General features: G+C 42.2%; 1 protein-coding gene across 1 annotated transcript in view; it reads left to right on the plus strand.

Moving 5' to 3' along the window:
• MED27 (mediator complex subunit 27) overlaps positions 1 to 25,388 on the plus strand; it is a 215,960-nt gene that overhangs the window by 45,700 nt on the left and 144,872 nt on the right. The window contains exon 3 of the mRNA XM_012457934.2: positions 19,105 to 19,235. Within this exon, the coding sequence (XP_012313357.1) occupies positions 19,105 to 19,235 (131 nt within the window). The remainder of the gene's footprint in view (positions 1 to 19,104; positions 19,236 to 25,388) is intronic.

Here is a 25,388-nt window from a genome sequence, read left to right on the forward strand (position 1 = left end):
TTATGGTTGAACTTCGGAAATACAAATAGTCTATTTTTAATAACCAAGTTATGAATGTCCTCGGATTCTTGGGTTAGGGAGGTGGAGAAAGGAAAGAAAGTGGCTTCCTCTTGCCTTTATGCCGAATCGAATCTGGAGGCACACAGAACACCAAAGATCTAAGTTAGACTGACAAACACAAAAACAAAAAACCCAAACCCAAACCAGAGTTTAGGACGGCAGCTCTTCCATTATTAACTCATCCGGTTATGCCAGTGATGGCAGAGATCTCAGAACAGTTGGAGGTTTATATACACAAATGTATGTGCTAAAATACCACACTCTGATGACATTCGATGGAGAGGTAACCTTTGATGATGAATTTTCTTGCCCTTTTTAGGGGAGTGAAAGGGGAGGCGGGTGGTACTGCACAAGACTCTAAATTTACCAAAGTTTTTCAAATTTAAATTTTCTTAGAAAAAAATGTCAAATGATTGTAGTTCCAAAAAATGCCTTTGTTGGCATTTTAATGGTGCTTTTTGAGTCCAGTATGGAGTGTAAGTGAAAAGAAAAGCAGTTTCTTTTCTTGGTAATATGGTATTGAATCCGAAGCCTCGGACCATACAATGTCCCAGGAAGCTTCATGATTTATATATTGTATGTGATCTTTTCTTAAACATTGTTAACCTGTGCCCTTTCCAGACAATGCCAGGTCAGAAAATGTCAGGGGAACTTTGGATTGCTTTCATAATCATGTAAAGAAAATGATTGTCCTCAAAATCCAGAGACTATGACAGGCTTTCTTAATAGAGTGATATGTTTAGAGGCACAAACAGCATGCATGGGACTGCTTTTGGCTGGTGGGGAGGGATAAATGAGTGATATTTTACTTCTGGTTCAGACCAATTGTGGAGAAGAGAAAATGTTGCTACCTGTCAGGCTGTTGTAGACACCTATTTAATTGTTGAAAAGGTGAATTCTCAAAGCGGAAAAAGCCTTTTGAAATGCTTATTCACACTCAGACAATTTATTAGAGACCTAGAGAGAGGCTTAGTGTGGAGTGCAGGACTAGGTTGAGAAGAGTGGCTTGGCCGCTGGGCTGTGAGAGAGGGGGCAGGGGAGGCCGGGACAGTGGCTGTGTGGCAAGAGCCATCCCCTGGAGCCAGTGGAAGCAGGAAGTAGACCCTGGTGATCGGTGGTGTTCTTCATTCCCTCCTGACTGCCTCTGCCTCCTGGGACCTATCAACCCCTCAAGTTAGTTAAGAGCTACATTTGGGAACACATTCTGTTACAAAGTCGTATTTGCCTAGGTGCAAATGAAAAAGTCTCTTCTTGTTCTCTTATCATTTAGGTCATTAAAGAAGAGGATTTAAGTGAAAATGAGAAAAGAGACAGTTCTTTGGCAGAGCAAAAACTGTGTAACTATTTTCAACCCCTGTGTTTTGAAACAACATTGGTTACTTCAGTTCAGCTCTTTCAGAAAGAAAAAAAAGTTAAATGTGTGGGCTTGATAGGTGGTTTTGCCAAATTACAGACCAAAGTTGCATTCAGAGTGCCACATCGTTTCTTTTCAAAAAGTTCACTTTCTTGGTAAACACCAAATAAGAACCTATAAAAAGGAGCCTCAAAAACATGATTTCATTTCATGAGACTTCAAATGCCTTGCCTGTCTCTCTCATTTTTCCATGGTATTTCGGCTGTCAAGGTGGTTGCCATTACGGTCTTTGCCTTTATTTGCAGCCAGGGTGGGCTCGGCTTGTGGGCTTGTGGCAGAGCCGTCCCCCGTGCACGCAGCCAGCAGCGGCCAAGCTCAGCGCCTCGCCTACCACATCCACCTTCTGATGGCAGCGCTCACCAGTGGAACATGCTCTCTCCACACCTCATTATTTCTACAACCTGAGTGAATTTGCAAATTAATTGATGTGTGGGAGGGAAGGCATCTGCTATTGTAAAAACCTTTAACTGTGGCAGTAAAACTTGAAATAAAATTAAGTGTTACTATAGTAAACTAATAGTCCCCAGGTGATGGAGCACGTTTTGTGGTGTGGAGAGGCTTACATTTTCAGGATCTACTTAATTTTGAGGCTCTATTTTTTTTTTTTTCCTGGTCTAGTTTTTATTTTCATCCAAGGAATACAAGTACGTAGTTTAAAAGGTGGGTAAGTAATACTACAAGGTTTACACCGAAGTGCTGGTCTTGCCCAGCTGTGCTATGCCACTCCTCAGAGGCAATTCCTTTTAACTCTTTATTTCATTCTTTGTTTGTTTTAGAGGAGAGGTCTTGCTGTGTTGCCCGGGCTGGACTGTAACTCCCGGGCTCAAGTGATCCTCCCACTTCAACCTCTCGAATAGCTGGGACTGCGGGTGTGCCCCACGCCTGACTTCTGTTAACTCTAGTAGCTGTTTCCTTGGATAATTGCCCACATTTTCCTAAATGACCTGCTTAGACTGCTACTTTAGATGTTATCTGTTGCCTCTGTCGTGGAAGATGACGATTTAACGTTTATAGACCACCATCTTCTCCTTGCATCTCTTTCATTGATACTTGGTTTTTACATTATGACTCTGAACTATTTTTTATAGCTGACACATGTAGGCTATTATGATTGTTATTTTTGTGAAGGTTGAGGTAGAGGACTATCTCACCATTTAGTGTGTAGATTTATCCCCTTTTTCAGCTGTCCCTAAACCATGAGCCTCTAGGACAGCCTCTCCAGAGAGGTCACCACCTGGCTTCTGATGGAGCAGGGATCTGGGTGTTTGAGAAAGATTTAACCACTCCACCTGTTTTATGCCTACTTGACACCCGGCCTTCCAGGCCACCGAGTGCCCCCACTTCCTCAGTCTTTGGAAATTCTGCAGTGCAGTTCAGCTTGCTTTTTAAAAATCGACTTCTCCCATCCTCCCAACCTTCCCTTTTGTTCAGGGTAGGTTTTCAGCTTATTTCCCTCTGCGAAGGTAGTACTGGCCCATTGACTTCCTGTCTTCTGAAATGTCGTTGACCTCTCTTTCTATTACTGTCTCCTCTTCTCTTTGTCTTGGTAGGCTCATACCTGTGAGTTTATTCATTTGCTGTCATTTTAGTGGTTTGGGGAGAGAATGCACGTGAACGTGACTTCATTCTGCCATGTTCAACGGGAAGGCCTCTGGCGCCTGTTTTTGATACATTTTGCTTTGTTTTACATGTAGGTCGACAGTGTCTTTGTGTTTCAAAAAGCACATTTTGATTTAATGGGCCTATGTTTTTCATGAAGGGTCTTCTTTTCATCACATGATTCTAAGAAATTTGTGTAGACATGCACATTGCTGCTTTGAAATAGAGTAATACTGTCTCTGGGTCCCTAGTATGCTTTCTAAGAAGATCCGTCGGATGCTAGTGTTTTATTATGTAGCGGGAGGCAGAGATGATAAAACACGAAGCTCCTGAAAAGAAAGAACTGGCCTTTCTCTCCCCCTTTTAGGTGCATGCTGGTTTTAAAACCTCTTTCTCAGTGGTGCTCTTACTATTTTGGCTCTCAACAGTTAGCTTTTCTGGAGTGGAATGGTCGAGGGCAAGAGTACCTGGTGTGTGACAGCAGTGTTAGAAGCTGAATTTTTCAAAGAAGCAGAGACTCCATTAGACTTAGAGCCACTCCCTTGGGTCAGGGCCATGGAGAGCCAGGCAGCGCTGTCATGAAGGGGCGCCACTGTCTTTGAGACCACGTGGCTCTGGCAGCAGTGCACACTCCCCCAAAGAGGGGGCAGAGGCCAGAATCCTCCAACATTGGCCAGGCTTGTGCCACCTCCCAGCAGATGGACCAGTAACGCCTTTTCACATCCCTCCCTGTCTTTGAAAATCAGGACATAAGTCACCAGTTTGTTGTCTCCTGCCTTTGGGAAGTCCTCACATTTCCTGTGTGGGAAGCCACATGTCCCTCCATCCTTTCCACCTCCTGCCACCCTAGCAGCAGTTCACACACCGTAGCCTGTGTACCTTGATTTGCAACTTTTGGTCCATGCTCCTCCTCCCCACCTCATCACTTTTTTTTTTTTTTTTTTGCAAGGATAATACAAAATGCAGCTCACAGGCCTATTTCAGACTTTATTAAAACATCATTTCCCCCCGCCTTGTTCCCGGATTTCTGTGCTTAATCATCGAAAGGCAGCTTGTTCAAATATACATTATTCTTGCTTGGAAAATGCTCTTGGCTTGTCTTCCTCCCCACCTCCCTCTGTGTTTTGTAACCTCGCTTCATTGAGGCCCTTCTCATTAAATACCATAATTTGCTCATTGGAGAGTTATTTGTAAACTTAATTAACTCTCTGTCAGTGTTTGAGTTAATTTTCTCCCTTTCATTTTAGCCTCCCTGGCCGTGGTTTTTCATACTCTGTCCTGTGTCTGTTAAAGACTTTGTAAATAGTTTTGAAATGCCAGTTGGTGATATATGGGCCTCTTTAACATTTCTTTGATTTATGTGCAGTGCTGTGGAAAAAGGCAAAGAAAGCAAATTATATGGCAAAAAATGTTGCCAATCTTCACTTTTTTACTCTTAGTTTTAAAAAGTATACTTATCAATCAAATCTGATGGATTTTCTTTTTTATAAAGATTGAAAATTTAACTATTTGAAGACTTGTGCAATGCATGTTCTATATTTGCTTAATCAAGTAACTTGGTACTAGAATAGGGTTTCAAAATTCTAAAAGCTTTCAATCTCTACTATTTGTTCCTGTCCTGCTCCCTCCCCAACTCTTCAACAATATATGCATGAAACGGCCAGATTTTGATAGGAGTTGGAAAGATGGAATTCTCTCAATGCTGGAAGTACGTCGCTGAATCCTTCTGGTAAACCAGCAAAAGCTGTGTCCTTCTTAGGTGACTGTGACTTGTTTGAGGTTTCTCTCTGTAGCGTATCTCTGATGGTTTCCACGTCTCAAGAGACTGGCCTCCTGAAGCTATCAGTGAATCTGTAAATGTTAATTTTCAGAGTTTACTATGATTGTGCACAGATTTTAGTGTGTCTCAGAGCTGCCTGGGGGTGCCTGTTACCATGTGAATTCCTAGGCTCCTCAGTAGAAGTTGTAATTTCACAGAAGTGGGCCCCTGGAGTCTGCACTTTTGGCGAGCACTCTAGATGATTCTGTGCAGATGATGTCTGACTGTGCTTTGACAATTATTTGAAGGCTGTAATGCCCTTGATTCTACACTCTCCTATTCAGTATCTCAAATGGCACCCCTCCCCCAATCGTCTACTACATGAAGTCCAAAGAAGGTGTAAAAAAATCCATATTACTTGGGAGCACTGGGACTTGTCATTTGTGTAGGCAGGGTATATAGGTCTGGCTGTGCACAGTTATGCAATGCCTACAGACCTCTTCGGAGTTTTTAAAAATTTATTTGTTCATTCAGCCACAACTGTGTGCCAAGCACTGTCCTAGAAGCTGAAGCTACAGTCATGACTAAGATAGAAGTCTCTGTCCTAATGGAGCTTATATTCTACGGTATGGCAGAAAGGGAGAAGGTGAGTGGGAGAAGCATAAACTAAGCAAACAAACGATATGTATGTAATACCTAGCTGGCTTTACTGCTGCGATTAAGATAAAACTGCTGTGATAGAAAGCACCTTTAGGCGGCCAGAGAAGGCCGTCTGAGAAGGGAAAGTTCAAGTTGAGCTTGTGCAACAAGAAGTCAAGTATGCAAAGATCAGGGTGAAGAGTGTTCCGGGTAGATGGGACAGCTAGAGCAAGAGGCCTCAAAACAGGAACAGAAAGGAAGCCAGCCAGAGTAGTGGAAGCAGAGTGGTGGAATGCTGGTGAGGCAGGTGGAAGGGGGAGTGGGGCCGGAGCACATAGGTTATCCTGCTTTGTGTATGCCCTGCGACTCTAGTATGGCTGTGGTTGCTCAGATCAGAGATGGACACCTAGGCCAGTGGCTGCCAGCAGTTGATGAGGTCCCAGCCAGCATGGGTGCTGTGCCCAGCACACTCACCCTCCACTGCCTGGCACAGGTTCACAGCTCCTTATCAAAGCTTTGGGCATCCGAATGAGTTTTGGATTTTACAACATTTTGTACTATAGAAAAGAAGCATGGCTCATATACCATTAATTTCTCCAGTGAGGTCTGGACAGTACCCTGTAATCAAATTTTGTGCAGCAAAATGTATGACTATTCACACTAAGTGAGATAAATTAAGATTTAAATAGACTCACATCAGTTCATGTCAGGTTTTGCTGCCACATGAGTTTTGGCACCTACATCGATGAGAAGGCTTTCGATATTCAGGACTTTTTATACATTTTATACTGTGCAAGGGAATTATGGCTGTCTACTGGCAGATTCCTGGCCCATCCTCTGTTCTGGGTGTGAAACATCAGAAGGCAGTGAGTGGGTGAAAGGTGTGTGCACACGAGTGTGCCTGCTCAGGCGGCAGCAGGCAGAGTCCCAGGAGAGAGCAGAGGCGAGTCAGGAGGAGTTGATTATGGTGGAGCTGGAAGCAGCAGCCCGTGGAGAGGGAATCCGAAGCCCAGAAGCCGAGTCGGGCGAGTAGCCGGAAGCTCCTGGAGCAGTTGGACAGCGGTGGGCTGCATTCCTGTCTCTAAGAGGCCTGTTTGTGGACACGGCTCCTGTGGTCTCTTTCCCACAGAGCAGACCCTTACTAACTGGGTAACCAGAGCACAGCTGCGCTTGTTGTAACCTGCAGATCTAACGGGGTAAGAAGAGGAGGCATTAGATCCCCATCATCCTCACTTCCTTGATTCAGAATTCAAATTCCTACCATACTTTGAAGTTTACTTACATCCCCTCTGACTATCTCCCGCCAGCTAATGTATTCATTTACTCATTTGTTTAAAAAATACTTGTTGAGAGCGTGCTAAGGCCCGGAGAGGCAGTTGAGTGTCGTGGTTACAGAGCAGGGGCCCCAGAGCCAGGCTCTCCGGATTCTAGTCCTGTCCCTGCCTCTTAATGTCTGTGCCTCAATTTTCTCATCTGTGAAACAGAGATGATAATAACAGTACTTACCTCACACAGTGGTTGCACAGATTAATTAAATCAATAGCACCTGCTTCACAGTGAATCCTGTATACACATTAGCTAATGTTATTATTATTTTTTTTATTTGTAGATAGGCCAAGCACACTGTTCTGGACACTGGGGCTGTAGCTGTGAGGACTAGAGGAGATACCTACTCCTATGGGGCTCGCATTCTCAGCAGATTTTGATCTTCTAAAAGCAGAGGACGTTTCTTTGTATGTCCATTCATGTCCAGCACTGTGCTCTGCATCCATCAGGCCATCCCCATTCTCAGCACATTTCTATTGAACGCTCATGTAGACCCCTCTGCTAGGTCTGCGAGCTTGTAAAATGGAGTACGAGACAGTTCCAGCATTCCTGTGGCATACACTTTGGGAAAAGAGTGAAGATAGATACACACACAAAAACCCCACACTATCATGTGCAGTGGTCAGCCCTGGAAAAGGTGTTTCTCAAAGCCTTCTGGTCTGGCTTGAGCAACGTCGGTTCTTCACGGCTCCCTGCATGCCAGGTACTTAAAGGGAAAGGCAGCCTACTTGTTGGGTATTGAAGACCAAAAGGACACATGAGATGTCACACAAGTTGCCTATTATTTTCTCACTCCTGGTCCCAAAGCAGGCGACTTCCCATATTTGGGCTCTTCCTCTGGATGGACGTGATTGATGATGGATGTGTGACTATTCCGTCTTGGGCATTCCAAGCTGGCTGCTGATGCTCCTCATTTTGGTTGCTCAGCTTGTTCCTCACAGCAGATTTTGGAAAGTTTGAGTAAGGCTGCCAAGCATCATTGGAGCTGGAGCAGGGAGCATGCACGTCGGAGAAGCCCTTCTTGTATCGGGCTCAACTCTCTTACGGCCCAGCCATCCCTGTACACTCCCCTTCCCTAAATCTACCAGGAACAGACTTGGTTTGACTTGTCTATCTTCCCTCAGGTTTTTTTCATCAGACACAGCTCTTCCAGTTATTGGCATAGTCAATCCTAAGACTTAGCTTAAGTGTTAATGGCTGAACAATCTCAGCCTATTAACACTAATCGTAATAATATTTATTGAATGTGTGCTTTTTGCCAGCCACTTTGCTCAGCCCTTTTCATGTTCTTAACCCTCACTAACTCCAAGAACCGGAGTGTAATTTTGCTCAGTGAAACCTGAGATTGTTTCTAGAGTAATCGAATAGTATTGAGTAGCAGTGTTATCCCCAATAGTAGAAGAGAGCCGAGGCTTCAGAACGTTGACGAACTCTCCCAAGGTCATAGAGGTGGTTAAGGAGAGGGCCTCTGGTGTATATCCAGATGGTTGACCTCAAACCCACATTCTTAATTAGATTAAGAGTAGTAGAACTCTTTCTCTGCCTAGGTCTTGTTGATCAGTAGAAAATTCATTCTGATCTGTTGTTTGTTTTAAACCAAAAACATGCCCATTGTTAATATGTATGACTTTGGCTTTTTTTTTCCTCCAAGGGGAAAAATCGCAGTCTTGTATTTATGTGGGAAAATTCTGACACACAGGCTTCCACCTGCATTACCTTTTCTCATACTCTCATATCCTGTGTGTAGCAATCAGAACTTAAATAGACTGACAGAAATCGTTTAGCGGTCCAACAAAAAGTACCGTGGGAGCCTGGGGAGAAACTTTGATCTTCCAGTACCAGGTTCTTTGCTAGATGCATAAGAAGCACTCTTAACCTGATTGCTTAATGCATCAAGCTTGAGCCAACTTTCTAGGCATTTAGGTTGTGTGTAGATTAAAAAGAACGATCTCTACAGTATATTAGAAGGAGCTGGCCAACTAATCCTCGGCATTGCCTTTCATTTAGAGTGCATACCTTGTTTCTGCAGGCCTTATACAATTGTCCTTAGGATTTTTTTCCCCAAGTGTTTTACTCAGAATTGACCAGAGGCATCATCTTGTAATAGATTGTCTTCCTCAGTTGCATGAGAAGAATTCTGAGTTGGGTTTCCTCCTCAATACAGCTACTCACTTAGAACGACCTACTGGGTATATTTTTCCTTTTTTCTCATTACATTTCTCAGTTTATTATCTGACATGCTTAGAGTGACAGGCTTTGTCACTCTAAAAGGTGATCATTCTAATCAGTTTTGTGAAAACAGTCATTCCTGGTGTTTTTGGAGGAAGCAGATTTCTAGGTATGGTCACTTGTGAAAATCACGAGAACAGCTCTTTCTTTGCCTGTTTGCAGTGTACTGGGCACTATGCTTAAGGCTTTTGCACACCTAATTCCAACAACCATTCTTCATCTGTAAGAAGAGGCTGACAATACTGCCCTCCGTGGGTTTGCTTTGAGATAGCGAAAAGGCACTTTGAAAGCCTGCCTTAGGGACTGTGCCCCATAAACATAAAAACAACTCTCTCCTTATGAGATTGAACATTGCCTTTCATATTGAGCTGATAAAGAAAGTGGCTCAGAAGGGAGGAAAAACACCCAGAATCACTCACGTTGAGCTGGGGTTTGAACTCAGGGCCATCTCACCGCAAGGCTGCATCTTCTGTGCATTAGGCCACACTGCCTCCAGAGCGTCAGCCTTTGCTGCTTCACGGCCACGTACAAAGGAAAGCATATGCCTCCCTGGACCCGCTGCCTCCTCATAGTCCTGAGCCACCGGGCCTCGTTCTTCCTATTCCCAAAAGGACAATGCAGTTGTTAAAAATGATCAATAAAAAAATTTCTTCTTAAGCGCTCTCTCCTGTTTCCTGATTTCTGTTCTTGCGTGCCTCCTGACCAAGCAGCTGTCTCACTGCCCCTGCTTTACTTTTTGTTTTTCTGACATCGTCGTCATATATCTTTTTCCAGTCAGTGATTACATGGCTCCCTGTTTTCCTGTCTCCTTCCGTGTGAGTTTTCTCTTCACTACCTTTCCTTCTTCCCTGCCTCTTCTGACTGTATATCCCCAGTAAGCAGGGTGTAGGAGATGACTGATCAGATCCCTGATTTGTAGCCAGTTGTCTCCCGGCAGACTGTTGGTTTATGGAGGGAAGCCGAGGAGGCTAATGGGGCTGCGTCTGACTGTAATGAAAATGGTGCTTAAAGCAGAAACAGGCATTTCATGATACTGAAAGAAAGAACTAGATAAACTCTCCAGCTAAATCTAAATGGACTGGGAGGTGCCTAGAAATTCATTTTTCTCTTCTGAGAAGCCATCCCTTCTTCACACTGTCCACAAAAGAAGTTTATAAAATATCAGATTGGCAGTTTTCAAAAAATTATGTTTATTAGTTTATTGGCTAGATACCTTGGCAATGAGTGCCTAATGCCTCGAATTCAGTATTTAGAACTGAGACATAGAAATGTCCAGTGGTGGTTCTCATTGTACTCATTGCTTAGTTGAAAAATGTCTGTTTTCTTTTTGAGCTGGGGAAGAGAAATATCCAGGGTCATATTTCTTATATGGGAATATTTAGTTGCTTCCTCCATGCCTCACTTATGAATGTTTGGAAAGGAAAGAAAAACCAATGAAGTATTGATGTCAGTAAATGCTTACGTGCCTGTTAGGGCTCTAGCACTGCATTTGATTTCAACTTGTACTAGGCCCAAGACATCTCAGGGAGCCCTGCTCAGCTGATAATGGTTTGGCCCTGTGTACCCACCCAAATCTCAGCTCTAATTGTAATCCCCAAGTGTTGAGGGAGGAACCTGGTGGGAGGTGATTGGAACATGGGGGCCGTTTCCCCCATGCTGTTCTCATGATAGTGAGTGAGTTCTCACGATAGTGAGTGAGTTCTCACGAGAATCGATGGTTTTATACATGTTTGGTAAGTTCCTCCTTCACTTTCTTCTTTCTCCTGCTGCCATGTGAAGAAGGTGCTTGCTTCCCTTATGTCTTCTGCCATGATTGTAAGTTTCCTGAGACCTCCCCAGTCATGTGGAACTGCGAGTAAATTAAACCTCTTTCCTTTATAAATTACCCAGTCTTGGTAGTGTCTTTATAGTAGTGTGAAAATGGGCTAATACACCAGCCCTTCACTAGCTGCCTTAATTGGAGACTTTTGGTGACTGGTAAAATGTTTGCATTCCACATTTAAATTTCACTGATGTTGATTTTTGTACTAGGAAGTCAAGCTCAGACTGCTCAGAGTAATATTTATAATACAGAATTTCAGTGTTAGGACCTCAGACATAATTCTAGCCTTACTTTGTAGACTTTTGATTCAGGCCTTTATATGTTTAAAAACTAATGTCCTACATTTCTGGTAGAAATATAAAGATAATCCTGAGATGTGTCATTCTTTCTTGCTACTTCTGTCTTTGGTTGATAACAGAAAGATCAGATGCACAGTCTGTTTTTCTTGAGTCCAGAAGTATGATATGCAAATGGATAAGGATTCTGGGGTGATTCAACCTTAGTTAGTGGCAAGAACATGATGGTGCATCTGACATGACCTTCTTCCTCTAATAGAAACATAGGCAAACAAGATAGCCCACCATGTTGCCCCTCTTTGAGGTCATATTCTCACTCATTGTCATCGCCTGTCAGTCATCTGTCAGGATGCTCTCATTAAACCTCTTTCCTTTATAAATCACCCAGTCTCTGGTAGTATCTTTATAGCAGAGAAATTTTGCGTTGGTCCTATTTATTTTTTGGGCTGCATCTTCTTAAGTGGCCATGCATCTTAGTTTAGGCCTCTATGACAAAATACCATAGACGGGGGTAAACAACAAACATTTATTTTTCACAGTTCAGAAGGCTGGAAAGTCCAAGGGCAAGGTGCTGGCAGATTTGGTGTCTGGCGAGGGCTGTCTTCCTAGTTTGCAGATGGCCACCTTCTTGTTATACTCTCCCATGGTGGAGAGAGAAATCTGATCTCTTCCTCTTCTTATAAGGGCATTCATCCCATCATGGGGGCTTCACCCTCATCGCCTTATCTAAACCTGATTATCTCCCAAAGGCCCCACCCTCAAAGACCATCACATTAGGAATTAGGCCAATGTGTATTGAAACAGAAGAATTTTGGGGAGACCAGAACATTCAGTCCGTGATCTTTCTTTATGACCCTGTCCACTGCTCTCTGAAACCATGCAAGGCAGATGGGGTGAGCGCCTGGTGTGACGTGAGAGGGGCTCCCGGGAGACTGGAAAACACCAATTCTTGTATACCCTTGTCTGTCTTTTCTTTTAGTGTTAGCTGCTCATCTTTCCTTCCCCCCCGACCTTTCTTCAGTTGTCTTTCTCTTTCCCTTTACAAATAATCCCTATGATGGTTGTTTCTTCCATTGTTAGCCACATTTTCAGTTTGCTTTGTTAGTGACTCCGTTCAGATATGTGAGTGATACTCCTTCTAGCGGCCTGGCATCTTTGAAGGATGATAACATGCATACAGCTGTAGTGTAAACAGGAGCAGTTGTGGAGAAAGGCCTATTAATAAAGGTGTGAATTCTGGGAAGTTGCAGTAGAACAATTCTAAACAACCCTAGCTGTTACAGATATTTAAGAAAGAAAATGGTTACTAGCCATCGTCTCTGTTTACTTCTTGGATAGCTTTTGAAGTTTGGACATTTGAGCACTAATATGTAGGGAAGAAGGAAACTCAAATGGCATTTAGCATGTAAATAATGCCATAGTGGAGCAGGAAGCACAGCCCTGATTTGGTGTCCTGCCTTCCTGGTAATTGAAGGAGCTGAAACCAAGCTTCCAGGAGAGAACAAATAAGCAAGTAAATTGGAGGCTTCCTTCTTATGCTTTATTGATGCTGTTTTGACCAAGTAAAAAGATTATTTACCCATAAAAGCTCAAGTCTAAGGGGTTTTTTGTAAACTAGTGGCTATTTGAAAGAAGCATTAGGAGATAAAACGAGGAAAGAAGGTAATATCATTATCTGATATTTAGATTAAAACCCAAGCAAAACAATTAGATTTATGTATTTTTCTGTAGCTGTTTTCCTTGGCACAGATAATACCAGACAAGCTTGCCTGTTATTTTGCTTAGAGTTATGTTCAAAAGAAGAAGCAGAGCTCCATTGTAATACATGATTCTTTCTCATTAGTTGGAAACAAAACATATTTCGGTAATGAGGGGCAAAGGTCCTTGCAACTCACAGTGGTGACAAAATTTCCTGATTTTTCACAAATCTTAGTTCTAGTTGAAAGCTTAATGGTCTGGGGAAATATGACTGTGTGAGACTCTCATATTAGCACCCTACCTCCCAGTGTCGCGCACACACATCCCAGCTGTGTGGGATGTGACTCGATCCAGGCGTACGTGGTGTGGATTGTTCCAGGTGTCATATGTTCTCAGGTTGTGTCTGTGGGCTTTGGCGTGTTCTGTTGTACATTAGAAGGGTTTTCAGTGCACTTACACCAGCTGGCTGTTTAGTCAGTGATCTGCGGGGGAAGTGGCACTAGTGTCCTTGCTTGCTATCATTACATATAACACACATTCACAAAGAGAATTCTTCATTAGAAATAGATTATACATGTGGAATCTCCTGGACAACACGAGAATTTCTAGAAACCCATTAGACAATAGCACAACTGCTCCATGACAGAGCCCTATCAAAACTGCTAGGAACATTCAACTTGCCACAGTGCATCTGGAATTTAGATTTTCTGACGAAACTGTGGTTTCCCGATTTTCTTTTCTCTAAAGTAACCCTGAGTATTAAAACTTGAAGACAATAGAGTTTAAAACTTCCTCAAACTCACCACCTAACACATGACTGGAGTCAGTGGGAGGGGAAAGTATTCAAGGTCTCAGCGCCTGCAAGAGGGCAGAGTGAAGAGCACGAGCAGGAGCCAGGAGAGGCCGGTGATGGGAATGTGGCTGCCTCCGTGTCAGGGGCCAGCTCCCATCTAGGACGGATTGCTGTGTTCTGTTGCTGAAGGGGAGATAAATGTCAGTACCTCCAGTTAGAAAGATGAGCGCACCCATCCCTGCAGGATAGAGGCATGTAAGGCAAACCCTGTATGACCCACCGTCCTCCTGTGAATGTTGTGACCTGGGATCAGTGACCACTTTAAGGCTGGCATCTCCTCTCATTGAAATGGGGCTGTGGGTAGGGGGAAGATTGGCATCTACTATGGCCTTTCTCTGTTAAATTCTGTGATTTGAAGTGGTCCAGGTGCAGTCCCTATGGACCCCTTTTTCTGAACTCAAGCCTGTGAACATGCCCACTTTTTGGGCAACTGGAATAAGAGGAACAAAGGTTTCTTTTATGGTTCTATCATGACAGTGAGCACCTAGAAAGCAGTGTGTTTGCTTTCATAAGAGGCCAGCCATAAGAGGACTGTCAGATGGAGCCAGTCTGTTCTAGATCAGTTGCAGTGCCAAGCCAAGCTAGCATTCCCACGAATGTGCCAGTCTACTTGTTGGTTGACAAATTCATTAGCATCACCTTTTTTTCAGTGCACTATCCTAGACATTGTAGAGAATAGAGTCATCATTAGCAAGGTCTGTGCCCTAGAGATAAGGCTCCCTGGGTGGCGGCTTCACTCCCAGACCCAGGAATAACACCAGGCTGCCTTTCCTGGGCATATGTCCCAGTACAGGTAGTTGCTTTGTGTTTGGGGAAGGAAATTGGCCTAGAGTGACTGGCAGAGGAGATGGTGGGGCTCCCTACCCTCTTGATCTCTTCTGCTCTCCTGTGAGTCCTCTGGTCTAAGCCAGAAAGTATTTATTATAACTTAGTTCTATGCTATTCTTTATATGTGATTCTATGCAAAGTGATTTAAAAAAATAAAGTGAATCATAACTTAGGGCCAGGAGAGCTCTTTTTCCCCTCCCCCTTCACCCTTAAAGAAACCTTTGGTGAATCCTTGAGAAGGAAATAATGATTTTCATAGTGAGAAGAATCAAATCTTGATTGATCTGGCTTATAAGTTTTGAGATTTTCAAATGTCAGGTTCTCTGAAAGTGGGATTCGGGCCAGATGGCAAGGGTAGAGCAGTGCTGCATATGATGGGGTGCTGTAGCGTGGACCCCGGGGAGGTTCCAGCATACGCTTCAGCTTTTAAGTGCTAGGCCTACTTGAATGCCACTGGCTTAATTAGTATATTGAACATGATTGGTTTGGTGAATTTCCTTCTATTCTCTTTTAAAACTTTGGTCCAGTGCAAAACATTTACCTATTAATATGTTGGAGCAGGTAGAAGCATTCAGAACAATGCGGAAGACGTCTTGCAAGTGGAGAAGGAACAGGGGAGGGGTCATTGCTCATCTCATTTCCTGAACCCAAGATTTCAGTCAGAAACTTTGCATTTGAATCCTGTTTTTATCATTTCCTTTCATATCATTTCCTTCCAGTATATGTTGTTATTTGTAATTTGAAGCATATTAAAGCTAATTGAATTTTGACCCCAATAGTTTGGGCTCTTTAAAAGAAGACTCTATAAAGACCTTGACTATCCTATAGAAAAAGATTTGTTAAGTCTCTTGTGTTAATATTGTGGGGACATTCCTTCACATCAAATACCTTTCTACCTTTAGAAATACGAAGGAATCAAATTTTAGAGTTTGGTGGGTCCTCAGAGAAAATATCATGCGTGTTTTCTAGAGAGGGACAGGAGATGTGTAAGGTCACCCAGTCTTGCTACTAGCAAAGTCCAAGAGCACATTTTCAAAGAGGCTGCCGATTACAGAGGCCTTTCATCTCCCACTTACATTTCATCAGGACCCTGACTGACCACGTGGAGCCTCTCACATGTTCAATATGACTAAAACAGCATCATTTTTTAAATTATTCAGTAAATCAAAGTTTTCCTAATTCTAATTGGTCTTTCCTCAGATCATAATTAATTGTTAAAATTGTCTCAGGTATAGCAGTAATTAGTAGATATAATTAGTTAGAAAGGGCTTTAGGTTGAGAACTGATAGAAAAATCCTAGGTCATTCACAGATAATAGAAAGTGGAAATTAATAGACAGCAAAATTGTAACTGAGAGAAATACTCTAAAAAAATCCAGAGAACACTGCAACACTGAATGGCTGTTCCCGTGGAGCAGTAACTTAGTAAATCATGACCCTCCTCCTCCAACTTACCACTAAACACTCCCATTCCCTGCGCTTGTAAGATACAGAAGTTAGAAGAATGGATCATTTCTCTCCTTCTTTCATTTTTATTCCTGCTGGTTAGTGGAGGAACGATCTTGGATAGAAAAATCACATTAGAATTTGGTAAGTTGCTTTTTGAAATAGAGTTGTTTCCATGCCACAGATATTTGGAGAGAAGTATGTTTATTGAAATACATTTTTATAGAAAATGTTACAGAACCTGTAATTAACTTACGGCAATATTTTGGGGAGTGATACGTTTCTAATGTTAATTTGTAGATTCACTCTGAACTCCCTTCTGCTGTCTTAGAACCATTGGCTGAGTGAACATCTTCCAAGAGTCTCTTCAGATCTAAACTGTGTTCCATGGAATGGAGTATTGGTGCTTAAATAATGTATAAATCCAGCTGGACAGGAGCTGCCTGTCAGTTTTATTAACTTTGACCTTTTCTCCCATTATAAAGGTGGTTCAGTAAATATTTAATGGGCCCCTTATAGATCTTGACAGTCAGAGCCGTGTTCCTGGAAACTGGGATACATATATATGATTAACAAGTGCTGCTTAATCATTATGAGTCAGCTCTCAAGGGCAGATTTTGTTTTGGGGGAAGAAGAGTCCTTCCACCTATGTGTGCTATTAGAGATGCACCATACATTGAGAGCGTCCAAGATGGTTGAGGTTTCAAAGGAACTGTTTAAAAGACAGATAGCAGTTAGCATACAGTTCTGCTGTTTTGGGTTTTTTTGTTGTTGTTTGTTTGAGCAAATGATCAAACTGATGCCAGGTGGGCCAAATCACCCTGCCACTCTGCATAGTTAGCAGGACTCTTCCACTCAAAGAGTCAGCAGGGCTGGAATGGCTGAGCTTGCACGGACCCTAATAAATACAAAGGAGGAGAGCCAAAAGGACAGACGATTCCTTGAGCCAGGAGGAGGCCCCTGCCAAGCTGTCTTTCCCTGTAATTCCATAAAGCCCCATGCATATTGCACTCATTGCAAATTTTGGCAGGGAAGATCGAAACCCAAGTAGCTGACATTTTGAAACATTGTCTTTCAAACTTGTACTGTCCCTTGCCTCCATCGATTTCCCATTTAAGAAATCCGTAGGAAAAAAACAAATTTGAGCAAAATTCATTGGTCTAAGATGAGTTGTTAGAGCCAAATTATGCCCCCGCTTTTCCACCCTGAAAAGAGCTCCATCTTTATTATGAATGTGATGTGTGTTTGTCTTGTATCGGGCAGCCATAAGGCTCCCACAGCAAATCGACCAAGTAAATCAAGAGCCTGTTAAAAACCAACATGGATGCTCCAAATACAGACACTTCAGTCATACTGGGTCACTGGATATCCTCATTTTTATAGCCACTTTCCAGGAGCAGATCATTTCAATTGGTTTTGTTTTCTTTGCTCTCTATTTGCCTGCAGCCCGATTGCTTTAGGTGAGGCCATTTATTTTTCAGAACGTTATTGCCCTTTGCATCTAAGGCCCAGCCCCTTTTAGATGGTGGTCACCAGTTTTATTACCATGAGTTGTAATGCAGCTGACTTGGCAAAGAAAATCTGTGCCTTGGAAGAGCATTTCGAGAAGAAATTGATTCAGAGCTTTAGAATGAATTACTATTTGTATGTTTAGTTAATTCTAAATAAATGTTTGAAAGACCTTGCTTAATTTGAGAAGACAGGAAGAAACATATTGGATGTTATAAATGGTCTCAATCCAAGTTCTTAGCTTGGCATTTTCACATGTGAATCTTTTATTTACATCTACTCAAAATTGGGATACCTTTCAAGGATAATTTTATTATAGCGATATTAATGACAACTGTTATGATCTAAAACACAAAATATGGGATTGGAAAGGGAAGGTAAAACTTATTGTCACACATCAAATTGGTTATAAGCTTCATTTGGCAAGGAGTGAGAATGATGAGTTATATTTTAAATCAGAATTTCCTGATGGTAGGAGTTAAAGGGATTGACTGCATTAGGGCACAAATGAGCTTTCTGTAGTGATGGAAAGTTTCTTTATCTTGATTAAGGTGGTAGTTAGTATAAACATTTGTCAAGACTCATTAAACTGTTCACTTTAAATGTGTGTATTATATTTTACATAAATTATAATTCAAAGTCTTGTTTGGTTTAGAACTAGGCAGTATCATTTCTCTTTCCCAATAAGAAATTGAAGTATGGAGAAGCAAAGTTATCTATCCTAAGTCACCGTGAAGCTCAGCAGTTTGTCCAGGGATCAAGCAAAGAATGCTGGCACCAGACACATTTAAAGCATGCTGCTTCTTTACCTCCATGACATTGTTCCAATTGCACGTCCATGGACTTGAAATTGACTTCTCCACTCAGTTCTCTCTAGCCTGTATCCATTTAAATATATTGTTGTAAGATAAATTCATGAACTTGTTCTTATGATTGATATTTGTACTTTAACCATTGAAAAGATAGCTCAGTGGTTCTGAGTGCAGACCCATAGTATGTTTGAATCTGTATATGATAAACCGTGTCATGGTCACGGTGTACTGCAGTAGACTACAAATTCTGTGGTTTTTTATTATAAGCAAGGCATGACTGTAGCAAGAGTTCCCAGAACTAACTTTGTCTCTAAGGAAAACCTCTGGATTTTCGTATTAAAACATGATGTAGGCTTTAAAACCATTTACATAAAGCCTATGAATAGTAGTGAAAAATAAGAAAGTAAAAATCACTGGAATTCTACTGAAAAATACAGTTAGAGTTTTAGAGAACGTTTTTTAAGTGCCTTTCTGTTTACAATGGAACCTTTTTTTCTTTTAACTCAACAAAATGATGTTGTGAAGCTCTTTCCACATTTTAATCAATTTCCCAGTCAGTCGTTGGGCATTCCGATTCCCGTTTTTCATCATGATGTCATGCTGTGATGAACAGTCTTGTTCTTGTTTCGTTTCCTGTTTGTCTGATTTTCTTTTTATGGATGAATTCCTTGAAGCAGAATGTGAGCAGTTGTATTTGAAGTTACTTCAAATGTTCTAAGGGGATAAGATTATCAAGCATTGCTAGTTGATTACCATTTGTCCTGCTTTTACCAAATGCTGTTTTTCTTCCCCTTTTGTTTTGTTTTTCTCTACAGTTGCAGTACCATGCAGGACTAGCATCTGGCCTTTTAAACCAGCAGTCGTTGAAGCGCTCCGCCAATCAGATGGGAGTATCTGCCAAACGTAGACCAAAGGCTCAGCCCACAACTCTTGTCTTACCACCTCAGTGAGTGATGGGTTTCAAAAATGGCTTTACTACTAGGAGAACTTTCACTCGTTTTTGGCTAGTGGAAAGTTATTGTTTTCTTCAAAATTCCCTCCCTCCCTCATCCTCCCTTCCTTCTTTTTTTTGAGACAGAGTCTTGCTGTTTTGCCCAGGCTGGAGTACAGTGGCCTGATCTTGGCTCACTGCAACCTTGAGCCCCACCCCACCCCCAGGTTCAAGCAATTCTCGTGTCTCAGCTTCCTGAGTAGCTGGGATTACAAGTGCACACCACCATGTCCAGCTAATTTTTGTATTTTTAGTAGAGATGGGGTTTCACCATGTTGGCCAGGGTGGTTTTGAGCTCCTGACCTCAGGTGATCCACCTGCCTTGGCTTCCCAAAGTGCTGGGATTACAGGCATGAGCCACCGTGCCTGACCCAAAATTATTTGTTTCCTTTAAAAAGGCATCTATTAGAATTAGAAACCAAGCATGATGGTAACATACTTTGCATAGATCTTTGTGAAGCAGCTATAATGCAGATTGTTTTACACATTTTGTGGGTGATTTTTCCACCTAGGATTTTAAGAGACCTCGTGGCTTATTATTTGTTTCCTAATCACATTCCCAAAGGTGGCAGAATATGAGCACAGTTGTCCTTATTTTACAGATGAGATGGCTGAGGAGCACATTTGGTTAAGCTTTAGACTACCTAGAGAACCTGCTAGAGCTGGGGTTAGAATAAATGCTAGGCTCATTCGTTCATTTTTTAAAAATACTCATATATGTGTTCTTCTTTTCCCTGTTAGGAATTTCTTGTTAGGAAGGATAACAGATACAGTAAGCTTCACAGAGCGTACAGCTTAATGATTTTTTCCGCACTTGTGTACATCCGTGTAGCCACCACTTGCAGAATCCCATAAGGATTCCTCCTCATTGTTCTGTCTATACCTGTGCTGCCTCCCTCCCAAGTTTAACACCATTCTGACTTCTTTAAACAGTTAATATTGCCTGTCCTTGCATATAAATGGAATCATGCAGTGTCATTTTTCCTATCAGCTTTTTTCACTTAACAAAGTATGTGTAAGATTCATCCAGTTGTCTGTTCTTTTTTTCTTGCACTGTAGTCTTCCTTTGAATACGCCACACTTGATTCATCCACTTGGTTCATTCAACTTGTTGGGTTCTTTTGTATTAGAAGCCCTAGTAGATGAGTGCAGAGGCTCACTCGATGACGTGGAATGAGACATGTGGGCACATCAGTCCCTTGAGAGCTTTTCTGTCAGCATGCACACTCCTCTGGGAGGGCCAGACACCCAAAAGGTGTTCCCTCACCTGTCCTGCTCACCTCTTGCACCTTCTTCTGCTTCCATCCTCATTTACAAACAGCATTCTTTTCTAGTCTAAGGGAGTGTTCCCGTTATGACTTGATTGTTTACCTTTGCTCAAGGTCTCATTTTCTGTTTGGTTAGCAAATATTTATCATATCTACTATGTGTCAGACATGTTTCTAGGCCCCAGGGATATCAACATGGGCAGGACAAACATTGTCCCATCTTTGTTAAGCTTTTCATTTCAGGGGCAGGAAGAGACAAAAAAAGCACCCCTCAACAAATTAATAAATTAATGCCATAATTTGTAGTTATGCTTAGTGCTATGGGAAGGGCCTACCGAGTAGGGTAAGGTGTGGAAGTGGGGGATATTGCTTAAATAGGGTGATCAAAGAAGGCTTCTCTGAGGAGCCAACATGAGGTAGAGACTTGGCGAATGAGGAGGAGAAAGACCAGTGAAGAGCTGGGGGGATCCCAAGGGGTGACTGCTCTGGGGATTCTTTCTGTAGCCGGTGGACACTCTTATGCCACCACTTCTGTGATTTTCAGGCTTTCTTCAGAGTTCACACTTGCTTCGTGAATAGGAGGAACATAAGTAGCCTCAACAAGTAGCTTGTGTCTGCTGTTTGCATGCACAGGTGCCATATTTTTCGAAAAGAAGCTCACTACAGGGACAGCTGCTTTTAGTGATGCAGGATAGAGTTTTTACTATTTGGCAGAATGCTTCTTAAAGGCCATTATTTTATCATTGTATCTCATGTGTTTATTTGGTGATTCTGCAAATCTCAACTTTCAGCTCTCTAAAGTCTAACAGGCCTTGTAACTTGTCATTTTCCTTGCATGGATTGTCTGCTGAGGCAAGATGTTTGGTGAGAAGTAAAAGACTTTCTAATGGTCCCATAAGACTAGAGCCAAAAAGTGTTTGTTGCTAACTCTCTCTTGACAAAAGTCAGTTCTTAGTCCATCTGTTCACCATTTGTTAATTTGCATTGGCTTGAAACCTGTTACAGGTGACATGCTATTATGAGGACACTTAGAAACTATTTTAAGCATCAGGGCAATCAACAGACTCTGTTCTCATGCCAAAAAAAGAAGAAGAAGAAGAAAGAGAAAGAGGTGTTCACAACTGTCATTATAAATTTATAATAAATCACTCAAAATAGTTTCAAAGAGAAAAGTGGTTACTATGTCCTAAGAATACAACATCGCAATGATTTCCTATACTTAGTAGCCTATTTCCTGTGAAAATTGACTGCTGCTTTTTCAATCGTTGAGCTCTTTGGGCTCACGTTGTCCTGGAATCCTCTTATAGAACTACCGTCCAACAGGCAGAATCTATATCTAAAAGACATACATTGCCTCGCCTACTACCCTTTTTGTTTCTTTTTAGAGGCAGGTTCTCCCTCTGTTGCACAGGCTGGAGTGCAGTGGTGTGATCACAGCTCACTGCAGCCTCAGACTCCTGAGCTCAAGTGATCCTCTCACCCTGGCCTCCGAAAGTGCTGGGATTATAGATGTCAGCCACTGCACTTCCATCGAGCACCAACTATGTGCCACTCATTATGTTTGGTGTTGGCTAGAAATGCAACATGACTGCTGGCCTAAAAATTTTTTTTTAAGTTGGGAAATAGAACAATAATAGTATATACACAATATAGATTTTGAAAAAAAGGTAACAAAAACATTAAAAAATAATGTTTTATCTGAAAATGTTTTTAAGATGATGATGGATATTGTTTTAGACTTTTTCTATGCATATGTCACACTTAGTTTTTAAAAGCAATAAATAGGTTTTAAAATCTCCAAAAAGGAGTGTATTACAGTATTGTTCTATTTCGTATTTCAGCCTCTTATTGAATATAGTTGTGAAATTTAAGGGAGCATAATTTGATCTATGGAATATTCAAATTTACATATCAATATCCATGTTATGGTTGTATTCTACAGAAGACTGCTTGTTAAAAAATTTTTTATTATAAGCGCAATGTGGCTGGGTGTGGTGTCTGAGACTGGTTGGATCACAAGGTCAGGAGATTGAGACGATCCTGGCCAACATGGTGAAACCCCATCTCTACTAAAAAAAGATACAGAAATTAGCTGGGCATGGTGGCAGATGCCTGTAATTCCAGCTATTTGGGAGGCTGAGGCAGGAGAATTGTTTGAACTCCAGAGGCAGAGGTTGCAGTGAGCCGAGATTGTGCCACTGCACTCCAGCCTGGCGACACATTGAGCTTTTTGAGACTCCATCTCAAAAAAAAGAAAAGAAAAAAAAGCACAATGTAACTATAAACTTTTTGTTATTAAGAAAATCCCTTCAACCCCCTTATAAAACACTGAAATCCTCCAAGATTGCTATGTTAATTAATTATCTATTGCTGCATAATAGATTGACCTAAAACTTAGTGCTTTAACAGCCATGAGCATTATCTCTCAAAGTTTCTGTGGATTAGGAATCTAGGTGGTGGCTTGTTTGGGTGGTTCCGACTCAGAGCCTCTCAGAAGGCTGCAGTTGGATATCAGCCAGGGCTGCAGTCACCTGAGGTTTGTCTGGAGTTAGGAGCTCCACTTCCAAGGTGGCTCACTCACATGGCAGGCAAGTTGATGCTGGCCATTGGCAGATCTCAGCTGCTCTCCACCTAGGCCTCTCCACAGGCTGCTTGAGTATCCTCAAGACATGGCGTCTGGCTCCTCCAGAGCCAGCAATCTAGGAGCATGAGAACCAGGCTGCAGCCATCCTTTTTATGACCTAATCTCAGAAGACACATAGCGTCAATTCTACCCCATTTGTTCATTTGCAATGAGTCACAATGTTTGACTGACATTCAAGGGAAGGGGGTGAGGCTCTCCCTTTTGAAGAAACAAGTGTCTAAGAATTTGTGGACATATTTTAAAACCATCACGTTGTACACAGGAACAATGGCTGAACCTGTAAACCCCATTCACTTATTTAGTCAGTAAATATTTACTCAGGGCCTACAAATGCTTGGTTCTGTGCACTGTGCTGGGGATTCGGAGATGAATAAGATATGATCTTGGCTTTTGGGAAGCTCTGAGGAGAGACAGGAGCAAACAAGGAGCAGAGCATCATAGCAACATGGGCCAAGTTGACTGACGTGACCTTCTTCCAGTGCCTGAGAAGGCCACGGGCAGAGTGCGGAGGGAGGGCCACTTGGGGAAGCCCAGCCGCTCTTCACCACATTTCTGTGCTACTGGCTATGAAGGATGAAGGCTTTATTTCAATGAGAATGCTAGATGCTTTCTTGCCTAGGCTTATAGGATTCTAAGGAAAGGTTTCATTTTTAAACAGTGGAGGAAAGCAGTGAAGGCTAGCGTCTGGGTTCCTCACACACCTTTCTCTGCAACCCTGTGCATGTTCATGCACTGACGGGTAGGTTTCTGTGTGGCTCGTGTTAGCGGTTGGATGGCACTAAGGCTGCTACAGCAAAACCACTAGTTCTGCTCAACTGTGCCCAGAGCGCAGGTGTGGCAAGAATGCAGGAGATGCGTACTACATGTTTGTTTTTAAAACCCAGGGCTCTAACAGTAGTAGTTTCTGAAGACTCAGATTCCTCCCTGAGCTCCCATAGGATGAGTGATGCGTGGGATTAATGATTCATATCTTTCTCCCGATCCAAACAAGCTTGATAGAAGATAAAGACGTTGTTCACAATGAAAGATATTTTATCACGTGTTAGCATTCGGAGGGCACTGATGAAGTGACTTCTAGGATTTCAAAGTGCTCAAATTAAGTTTTTTGCACAAGGGGGGCACTATCATTTCCATAAAGAGGTTGTGTCCACTGTTGCTGTGTAAACATTGTTGGGCTTTTGAGCCTTGTAGGACTGAGATCAGCTTGGAGTAGCTGTCTTATTTAATTGATCTATAAGTTGTATGTTGAGATATCTGTGTATTTATTATTTGAGCGATGTAGCTATGTTTACCTATGTTCTGTCTTGGAGAGCAGCCTCGATTGTCTGATGCAGTGTTGTGTGCTTTTGTGTTAACATGGAATATCAGTTTTAATCAGTATGGCCAGGCTGGATGGCCTGAGACTCCTGAGTTTCAACAGCTTGGCCTGATGAAATGCTGACTTTCGATGACAGCAGAGGTGATTGTGTTCTCATCCAGCAAAACTAGATCTTTTTTAGGTTTGAGGGGGAAAAAATAGTTTTTCAGAAAGGTTACTTTTTAAAAATATTACCTCCATGCCCCGGAAGTTGTGGGGATAGGCAGTTTCTCTTGTATTGTATTATCTTCCATGAAAAGATTCTGTCTGCTGAATTAAGGGCACACTTGTTTCCCGGGCTTCCTTCTCTGCAGTCCCTGGGGGTGAGGTATTCATGCTCCAAGCTAAGAACAGCCCTTCTGCTTGTTGATGGATTCCTCTCACCTACTCCTGGCCATTTCTCCATTGCTCTCCTTTTTCTGTCCTACATCGTCACTATTTTCCTTTTCTCCTGATCATTCTCATTCGTAGACAAAACATGCTTACCCAGAAAACGGTCTCCTGTAGGAACACACGTCTCTTTACCCCATTCCACCTCCCAGCTCCCACCTCGTGTGTCTCTTCTTTATAGCAAACTCCTCCAAAGAGTGGATTACACTTGTCTCCTATTTCTCTCCCACCCCAGGCAACTACTATTCTGATCTCTATACTTACACCTTAGCTTTGCCTCTTCTAGAACTTCTGTATACATGGAGTCATGCAGAACCTAATATTTTCCTTCTGATTTCTTCTACTCAACATGATGTTTTGGAGATTCCTTTACATTGCATGTATCAGTGCTTGGTTCCATTTTATTGCTGAATAGTATTTTTTTTATGTTCTTTGGAGCTTACTGGTGC

This window comes from Aotus nancymaae, unplaced genomic scaffold (assembly GCF_030222135.1).
Source record: "Aotus nancymaae isolate 86718 unplaced genomic scaffold, 86718_ANA_hifiasm-v0.15.2.pri h1tg000003l, whole genome shotgun sequence".
NCBI classification, from domain to species: Eukaryota; Metazoa; Chordata; class Mammalia; order Primates; family Aotidae; genus Aotus; species Aotus nancymaae.